The sequence below is a fragment of the Salmo salar genome, chromosome 14 (assembly GCF_965601325.2).
Source record: "Salmo salar chromosome 14, fSalSal1, whole genome shotgun sequence".
In the NCBI taxonomy this organism is placed as follows: Eukaryota; Metazoa; Chordata; class Actinopteri; order Salmoniformes; family Salmonidae; genus Salmo; species Salmo salar.
The window spans coordinates 66,052,333-66,062,716 of NC_138304.1; the positions used below are offsets into that span (position 1 = coordinate 66,052,333).

General features: G+C 41.6%; 1 protein-coding gene across 3 annotated transcripts; it reads right to left on the reverse strand.

Moving 5' to 3' along the window:
* Positions 1–2,077: 2,077 nt before the first annotated feature.
* On the reverse strand, positions 2,078–7,891 carry eomes (eomesodermin). 3 transcript variants are annotated; one of them, XM_082960660.1, is made up of 7 exons: positions 7,515–7,891; positions 5,826–6,456; positions 5,259–5,413; positions 4,387–4,508; positions 3,988–4,146; positions 3,298–3,359; positions 2,080–3,154 (listed from the first exon to the last, which is right to left on the reverse strand). In XM_082960660.1, exons 2-7 carry the CDS (start codon positions 6,341–6,343, stop codon positions 2,404–2,406), a joined length of 1,767 nt encoding a protein of 588 aa, XP_082816786.1. In that variant the 5' UTR covers positions 6,344–6,456; positions 7,515–7,891; the 3' UTR covers positions 2,080–2,403.
* Between the last annotated feature and the right edge of the window lie 2,493 nt (positions 7,892–10,384).

Below are 10,384 nucleotides of genomic sequence, written 5' to 3' on the forward strand. Positions count from 1 at the left end.
GGGTGATAATCAAAAAGATTTGTCATCAACAATACTTTCTGGCCTGCACACACTCGTGCGCGTTCGTGATCACAATGGAAATGGTGAGTAGCCTCATGATAATCATACCGTAGCTAACTAAAGTTACACTTAATTGTTTGTGGTTGGGTCAACCGTACCATAATAACAAATCATTTATTATGTTGGACATTTCCAAAAAGTAGGCCTATAACTGTTCATTTAAATTAAAGGTAGACTCATCGGTAATACGTAGGCTAGGTGCAGAAAGTAAACAGAATAGCGGGTACATTTTGTAGTATTTACAGACATTCAATCTCTCCCTGTCTGTTGTCCCCACATGCTTAAAAATTTCAACTATTGTTCCTGTATCCAAGAAAGCGAAGGTAACTGACCGAAACGACTATAGCCCCGTAGCATTCACTTCTGCCATCATGAACTGCTTTGAGAATCTAGTTAAGGATCATATCACCTCCAATTTACCCGACACCCGAGACTCATTACAATTTGCATACGGATTCCACGGACGACGCAATCGCCATTGTACTGCACACTGCCCTATCCCACCTGGACAAGAGGAATACCTATGTACGAATGCTGTTCATTGACTACAGCTCAGCCTTCAATACCATAGTGCCCTCCTAGCTCATCACTAAGCTCAGACTGCTGAGTCTGAACCCCTCCCTGTGCAACTGGGTCCTAGACTTCCTGACTGGCCAAGGCCAACCAGGTGGTGAAGGTAGGCAACAATACCTCCACCACTCTGATCCTCAACATAGCAGCCACACAGGGGTGCATGCTCAGCTCCCTGCTGTACTTCCTGTTCCTGTTCACCCATGACTGCGTGACCACACACATCTCCCACTCAATCAAGTTTACTGATGACACCACAGTGGTAGGCCTGATTACCAACAACGATGAGACAGCCTACAGGGAGGAGGTGAGAGCCCTGGCAGAGAGGTGCCAGGAAAATAACCTCTCCCTCAATGGAAACAAAACGAAGCAGCAGATCTTGGACATCAGGAGATGGCAGAGAGAACACGCCCCCATCCACACCGACGGAGCTGCAGCAGAGGGTCAAAAGCTTCAAGTTCTCTGCGTGCACATCACTGAGGATCTGAAATGGTCCCTTCACACCGACCGGTGCAACCGCGCCTCTTCAATAGGCTGAAGAAATTCAGCCACGGCCTGTTAACCCCACTACCATCCAGAAGGCGGAGACAGTACAAGTGCATCAAAGCTGGGACCGAGAGACTGAAAAACAGCTTCTATCTCCAGGCCATCAGACTGTTAAACAGTCACCACTAGCCAGCCTCCGCCCAGTACCCTGCCCTGAACCTCAGACACTGTCACTAGCCAGCTAGCACCCAGTACTCTACCCTGCACCTTAAACTGCTGACCTATGTACATAGTAATTGAACATACCATTTTAGCCACTATGTATTCTACTCATTGCTCACTCTAACTATTGCTATACACATCTATTCACATACATATATTCTGGAGTCTTTCAGAAGCTAATTTCCTGCAATTCTATTTTACCATGAGGTTTAAATATTGTATTCTTGACATAGCTCATTCTAATACTGTACATTGCATTTTAGTTGCATTCAACATTTATATACTGGATTCTTGACTTAGCTCACTATCTACTGCTGTACAGATCATTCTCAGTAAATAGTGTAAATTCATCGAGTGTATAGGTTGCATTTGGATTACTGTTAGCGCCATTTGGGTTATTAAATTGGACATTTCTTGATAACTTTTTTGTATTGTTAGGAGATAGTGAGTGCAGCGAAATGCTTATGTTACTATAACATCTGCTGAACTGTAAACGTTGATTTGAGCAACGTTCAAGAGTGAGGCTCAACTTCTCCGCTGTTTTGGAACCCTGGCTCCCACGCCGTGCACAGCGTGAGTGAACCCGTGCACATGCGCAGATATGTGACTGCATGAGGGCGAAGACTTGTATCTCACATCTAAGTAGCTGCAATGCTGCTATTGGCAATGTAATTTCACGGAGTCGTCCTTAAGTAAATACATATTATTGATAATAAACGAGACAACATTTGCAAAGTGGGACATTGTTTATGAAAAGCTTGTTTTTATTACCCATTTCATAACACCTCCATGAAGACAGTTTGTACAAGATACATCACATACTAAAGTGCACAAATACTGTACAACAAAATGACCTTAAATAAAATCACATTAGTAAAAAATTAAATCAACTGGGGACATGCTTTAAACATTTGTCACAATGCATGTGTGTTCGGGGGTGTAAGTAATCTGTGCAGCTTGTTTGGGAGGACAAAGCTTTGGCACCTTTAGATAAAAGGGTATTTAAATAAAAAAAGGTGGGCACTCAATTTAAAACAAAACTAATACGATTTTAATAAATAGTCTTTAGGGGCTTGCGTAAAAGGCATAGTAGCCCATGCCTTTGGGGTTGTCTTTGTTGTACTCTTCCGTTGTGGTCAAGTTCTCACACTTGATGGTGGGGGAGTTCTCTGTGCTCGACCCACCAGGTGACATCCGGCGTCTCTTGCAGACCATGGAGTACACGCCCGAATCGGTAGAGTCCACAGATTTCAGCGAGTGGGACGTCTCTACCCAAGTGGAGGCTGCGGTGCTCTCCTCGGGCAGCTTGTCTTTGCTAGCAGCCAGTTGGTCGTCTGCGAAGGCTGGAGGGCTGGGCCGAGGGGACCAGGGCAGGCCTGTGGTCATCTTCCTCTGGTAAGTGCTTCTGGTGCCCCAGCCGGCCGCCATTGAGGCGAAGGCCGAGTCGGGGTAGTAGCTGAGGGCGTGGGAGGTCTGGAGGGGCAGGGGCTTGATGCCGTAGGACAGCAGACTGCTGGCTGAGTAGTCCTGATCGTAGGATAGGTCAAGCTTGTTGGAGCCCGACTGCTGGACCGGGGTGACAAACCAGCGCTGAGCCGAGCTGGCCCCGGCATCCTCAGCCTGGGGGGAGAGAAGACTGTTTGTCTGGGGCACGGCCCGCTCCCCAGTGTAGAAGCGGTTCTGTGGCAGGTTGTTGACAAACTGGTCCTGGAAGAAGGGCTGCATGGCATAGCGGGCACCCGGCACAATCTGGTGAGAGCGAGGGGAGGCTGTCGGGGATGGGGTGAGCCTGTCACCCTCTGGGGCTGTGTACATCCTGTGGAAGAGAGACAAAAAGGTCCAAGGATGAGTCGTTTGCAAAAGAAAAACAAGTTCACACTAGAGACTAAAAGTAGCAGAGCAGAAGAAAAAAAAACTGCCACAATACCATATGCAAAAAAGGAAGTCATTGTCACTTACGAGTCATAGTTGTCTCTGAAGCCCTTAGCAAAGGGGTTGTGGTCGATTTTAAGCTGTGTGATCTGGAAAGGAAAGATTGATGTTCAAGGCATGGTCAGAAGTGTTGACAAAACCCCATTTTATAGACAGTCAATATTCACAGAGTATACCAAACATTAGGAACACCTTCCTAATTTTGAGCTAGCGCCACCCCTTTCCCTCAGAACATCCTCAATTCCTTGGGGATATGGACTCTACAGTGTTGAAAGCATTCCACAGGGATGCTGGACCATGTTGACCCCAATGCTTCCCACAGTTAACTTGGATGTCCTTTGGGTGGCGGACAATTATTGATACACATGGGAGACTTGTGTGAAAAACCCAGCAGCGTTGCAGTTCTTGACACAAACCGGTGTGCCTGGCTACTACTACCATACCCTGTTCAAAGGCACTTAAATCTTTTGTCTTGCCCATTCACCCTCTGAATGGCACACATACACAATCCATGTCTCATACTTACATTATTCTTTAACCCATCTCCTTCCCTTCATCTACATTGATTGAATTGGATTTAACAAGTGACATCAACAAGGGATCGTAGCTTTCACCTGGTCAGGCTATGACAGGTGTTCTTAATGTTTTGTGTACTCAGTGCAGAAACTTAAGAAAAATCTTAATATTTATCTAGATTCATAGTAGTGGCCATCTTACATCTGTGTTCTGGTAGGCAGTGACTGCAATGAACTGGTTCTCTGGGAAAGTAAAGGTCTGTGTTTTGGCATCACTGCCGATGTCCTCCACTCCCTCTTCGGTGACCTCCACGATGTGCAGCCGAGGCTGGTATTTGTGCAGAGACTGCAAGACAATCATCTACAAAAAAAGGTGTGAATTCAAAGTCAGTGCTTGGCTTTTTCATGATTTCAAAACAGTTCATGTGGTCAGTTATTTGTCACGTCACCAGTTACTTTGGAGATTTTTGCCAATAGCACTGTCAAAATAAAAATAAATGTGGTTTTGGACTGATTTGTGATCTAGAACACCAAAGACCGCTTTTTAAAACTAGCCAAAGACATTTGAGTCCAAATTAATAAATTGCAGTGTAGGCCTCACCTGTGTGTTGTTATTATTTGCCCCCTTGTTGTTGGTCAGCTTCAGTTTGCCGAAGGAGATCTCTTGCCTCATCCAGTGAGCGCCAGTGTTTGGGGATTCAGGATGAACATACATCTTGTTACCTGTGATTTAATAAATTATGTGGGACATAAAACACAATATTAAAGTACATTGCAGCACAAATGCAAAACAAAGATGTAATGTAGTTCAAATTAAGAATCCTTGTGTGTCAAAATCTATACATTTCCAAAAAGACCAGTAAATTGGCAAATTGCTATTATGGAATCACATGCTCAGGATTTCAATTTTCAAAAGCAATCAGATGTGAAACTGGAGCTATGAGGCTAATATGGAAATATGGTTAAATTGCACAGGTAAAAAAAAAACATTTTGGGAGAAAATGTAAGTTCACTATTTTCATGTTATTAAACCTTCTCATTGGTAAGATATTTTACACCATATGAAAAAAAATGATGACTAATAATGAATAATAATTTAATCCGTTTTCCAGGAAAACTGGAAACGGGTCAAGCACATTATAGACCAATGTCACCAGCTAACAATGTTTGAATGGTTCTCTTTCTTTTAAAATGGGGATAATAAACCAACAAAAAACATGTATAGGTAAAGTGATGGTGTGGTTGGAAACGACCAGCTGCACAGCATAAATACCCAGTTAATTGGGTGTAAATGTTAGGGAATTGTATATTGACATAACGAAACGTTCCTAATTGACAGGCTATGCGCCATCGAAATGTAATTTAATTTCCGTTAATTGAAACGTGCTGCTTCTGTAGGCCTATAGAGAACTTTAGAGAATATCCCTCTAAATAGGTAGCCTACATTACAGGTGCATTTAATATTAGGCTCACCTTGCATGTTGTTGTCTGCTTTCCCACAAGTAACCCACTTTCCTCCCTGAAATCGCCAGTGATTTGGATCGGCCAACACGACCTCAACAAATACGTTGTAATGCGCGGCCAAGTTAAGTCCAGTGATGTTGAAACTGAGAAATGGAAACATCCGCCTGAAAGAAAAATACATTTCGTCACAATTATGCAATTTTAAGTGTTTACTCAAACGAAAAATGATCAGAGGGAGTCGTTGCATTCAAGAGAATTCGTAAGGTTAGGTCATGGCATGAACTAATCAATATTTGACACGTTTCCTCACTTAGGCTATTCCTGCACGAAAAAAAAAAAAAAAACGTCTTAAACGTTTGTATAGACTACATAATAATTTACAAATACACAATTAAATACATGTACAAGTCGGCATGTATGGCTATTCATAAAAATGGTGTGAATAACATGTCAAAATATGCAAATATGACACCGTAATATAAACGACTATTGGAACATCAGATGGGCGGATATTTAGTAAGGTAACCATCATCAAACATGACATTCCATCAACTGGTCTCCAACGTCTCTGCTCACCTGCCCTGTTTAGTGATGATCATCTCCGTCTGGAATCGGTGAAACTTGAGCCACAGGGGCCGATTGCAGAGATAAACTTGAGCCCTCGTTCCCGGTGTGGACCCCGGGAGAGCCATGGAACCAATACCTGAACCCGTTCCCGGATAGGAGGGGTACAGGCAACCTGGACCCTGGCCGAACTGGTAGCTACTGCCAAACTGACTCCGGCTAGGGCACACGGAGGATGAAAAGCCTGCCGGTGGCAGGACCGATCCGTAATGAAGGGAGGAATACCTGGATCCATTTGACCCGCTGTACATTGTCCCAGTTTGTCCTGCGTATGGAAAGAGGGAACACTGATTTGCCACATCGGAGCTCGTCTGTGAGGACGAGATAAAGTATCTGTCAGAGCCAAGTTCATCTATGTGGTACCGCCGGCCAGTGGACTGGTCATCTTCGCCGAGGACCGGTGAGCCTTTTCTTCCGTCTGGGGCAGCTTTAGTCCCGGTGAAGGCATTGCCCTCTCCCTCACCCATCATGGCGTTCCCCACTCCGCTCAAATATTTATTGGGACCGTTACTTGGTTCGGATTCCGTCCGGTCAACTTCTTGATATTCGATCTGCGATGGCCCCGGGCTATTATTTGCACTATCTGACGACGAGAGGTTATAAAAAGTATTGGGTAAGTTGGTTGATGCGCTGGGAAGAATATTCTCCAGCTGCATTATTTTTGAAATAGCAAACACTGCAAAGTTTTAAAGGATCCAAAAATTGGCTACAACCATCAAGACGCTACACCACTGCGCCCTGGTATGAGTCCTCTGTGTGCGGCTCGCCACTCTGATAACTAATGTTGACCTTCTCAGTTGCACCTACGAATTTACGCTCACTATACGATTATGATCTGCTCACGACTTGTTCAAGGGCTCTTATAAGATCGCCTTATTCACACACCCAACTCACCGCAAGCGTCAGGGGAGGAGCTTTTGGGGATCCATGGAATAGGCTACAGCCCTTCCCATGCCCATTGGTTCAACTCACTGATTTTAATTCAATTAGACAGAGGCTACCATAATTGACATTTGGCTAACCATTTTAAATCCATTGTACATTTGCACTGACTTCGGGTAGCCTATAACGAAACCACTTTTTAGATATTCTGATAATGATTTAGGCTATTCTACAGGGCTATGACATTGAATTTGCTAAATTGTTAGTTACGCGCAATGTTTGGGAATATTATGGATAAAAGCAATTAGCCTATATGCATCAACTTTTGCTGAACATTTTACAGTTTGATTAAAGTATGCCTGAAGGACTAGAAAATCAGTTTCTTCCCGTAACATGTCAAAGTAATTGGGAGATATCCCACTGACCAGAGTGGGTGAAAACGCGCTTTGGTTATGAAGTTCAACTTCCTTTTGTTATAAAATATAGTATGAAGACATGATTATTCATGTTCTGAATCGTTCGGTACGGTCTCCCTCTAACATATCATTAGCGTTCTGTCCAAAAGGTTTAATATAATGCATCTGATAATAAGCACCAAGCTCTGTTGACATAGCGATGCACGTTTCTCGTAACAACTGGAGAAAATGACTTTGTGGTCGTCAACTTCAAAGTTGTTTCCGCGTGTCGCAAAATTAACATAACGAGTTGAATTACATGTAAAAGATTCTGGAAATAAAACTACGCTCAGTAAGTACTTACTCAGTTGAGATTTCAGAGATGGGCCTAGACTTGTTTTTTAAGAATTCGAAGAAAAAAAACAGGAATGTCGAATTAATATGAAAAGCGTATACTATAAAATGAAAATACTACATGTCATGTCTCAAACGCGATATCCATCTTACCTCTATACTGCGGATTCGAGAAGAAAGATGAGTTAAATGGGAAAATGAGCCTGTCAAGTAGCCAATAGGCTAGATTCTGTGCAAGAATTAAGGCTCTGACACGATGCAATTTTTCCAGATTTTTAACCACTTTTTTTCCCCCTCTGGCCTCCATTAAGTCACCCGAATTCTGGTCATCCTACAAGGGTAAATAATCCAATAACGTTTGATCGGATTATGATGGAGACATGAGGTTTGGACCATTGGTTTTCTTGGACTATATACACAATTAACATATTTTACTCTTGTTTAAAAAAAAAAAAGACTTGGATTGAAACTATTTCGGATTATTTTGTTACTTTACGCATTCCTCGGGGCTATATTGTATGTACGAATTCGTACCGCAGTTAATTAGAAAGTCCGATTTTTTTCGCACACAAACAATTCCTAGAGCGTCTAATCAGTCGGCACGTGCGCTAAACGTCAGGTTTAGGCTCTCCATTCATATCAACTCATTATTTGTTGTTTTCTCTGTTGAGAACTCTTTTGTATGTCAAATTGAAAAATCTATGGCAGACATTTCCATCTTCGAATACTAGGAAAGTGTGCATGTTGAAGTCAAATTATAAGACGTTAAAATGATGTGAAATAATAAAGAACTTTGCTTTATTTGCATCATTACGCACGCGACATCAGCCAGTCTTCATCTGTCTTTCAGTCCTCATCTGTTCTTTCTGAAGTGACACATTTGTTTGCAGCACCAATTATGTGAAGTGACTGTGAACCTGTTTACAGGAAACGATGAAAAAAGAGAAAGTCTTACCTGTGAGGTCTGTGGTTTACAAAATTAAAATAAACTCATCTAAAAAATGTATTATTTGTTATTAATCTCACAAAAAGGCTACTCATGAAACATATTCATAAATGACCATCAATTGGATAACCTATAATTAAAGGGAAAATAGTGTAAACAATCATGGCTCTCAATCAAGCAAATAATATGTAGCCTAGGCAAGGCCTACTTTTGGGAATGGTTTAATTGAATGGGATAGCAAGATGATTAGCCTAGATGTAATCACATAGCCTAAACCTATATTTAAATAAACTGATCTTGATAGATTTGTTTTTGTATTTTAATTGTAATATAATCATAACTCTTAGATTCAAAAATATATATATTTTAATTTCATGTAACATCTGATCGTGTCCTCATAATCAAACGGTTATGCTATATGAAAGGGACATGCGGATACAAATCCCACAGGGTTGCTCTTCTCCAAGAAAAGGAAAACGGCCAATTATTTTTCCGTCTGAGGTAACCGGTGATGTATAACGAAGAGACAGCTCGGGAAAGAGCCACAGCCGTATCTAAATTCCTTATTCAGAATACGACGAGTACATGTACAGAGGCTTGGCAGACAACGCCTGCGTGCCCCAATAAGAAAAACACTATACTGCCACTTCGCTTTGACACCCATAAAGCCCATTGGCCACAATTGCACATTCAAAAGTTGACGCAAACGTAGCTTTTAAATGTGTCATTTTTATTTGGCGGTCTGCTAAAGATAACATAAACAATCTTATGTTTGAGTAGACATTATGTTCCATTTCTTATAGAAACGAATTGGTTTAAATAGGTTAATAGTAGGCTATTCCACAAACATACACAAATAAAAGGGGTAGGAATTATATATCTGTTATGAAAAGTATCCTCTAAATTAAAACTAACATCCCCAGAAAAAAGGTTTAGGCATACAAGCTACTCGATTATGTTCACTGCTCACTGTGAAGTGTTGTAGAGATTTGAGAATTAACCTAGTGTTGAGCAGCAGCCGCCTTGTTTCACGGTGGGACTATCTGGGACAGCGTTCTTTAGTGATTGTGCAGAGCAAACAGATATAACACCAGGCTACTATAATTCCAATGCTGAAATTTGACAATACCGTTAACCTAATGATTATGTCTCCTTTCAGACGTTTACTGCAATGCACTAGCAGCGCGTGGGTAAAAAAACACGGGGGAAGCCAAACCAGGAAAACAAAAAAAAACATATTACAACCTGTGTTGTGGTAATTGCGTTGTTTGCTCTTTTATAATTTAGTTCATATGCCACCGTGCCCACTGGGGAAAAACTGGTTGAATCAACGTTGTTTCCAAGTCATTTCAACCCCCAAAAAATCAACGTGATGATGGAAAACTAAATGGATTTGCAAAAAGTAATCAACATAAGGGCATTTCATATTTTTTCTCCCAACTTTTAACCTAAATCCAATGAAATGGTGAAATGTTTTGTTGAATTCACTTTGGTTGACAACTCAATCAAATGGACATCAAAAGATTGAACTGACTTCTGTGCCCAGTGGTTGATATAGAGTAAAACCTAGCGGTCAAACAGGGAAATGGTTCCAATCATATATTTTTCCCATAGAGGATTTTAGAAACACTTAAAGTAAGGCCTGTGTTTCGTGTAGTCTTACCCTGGCGTGACGTTTTAATCTCTCTAGGACAAGGTAACTTTTATCAATATATTCAACTGTATTGACCCCCCAAAAATGATATGCTAATTTTCTGCAAATGTGGTTATCATAAAGAACTAGAAAATGCCATGGTCATCTGGAAGAGACTGCCGAATCGAGGCAAAGGTAGGAATATCTGGATTAACTATCTAATGTTAGCTAAATGTAGTAATGAATAAATTGGCTACATTTCTTTAAATGGACAATTCTGTGCACTGTCTTGTGCAAGTTT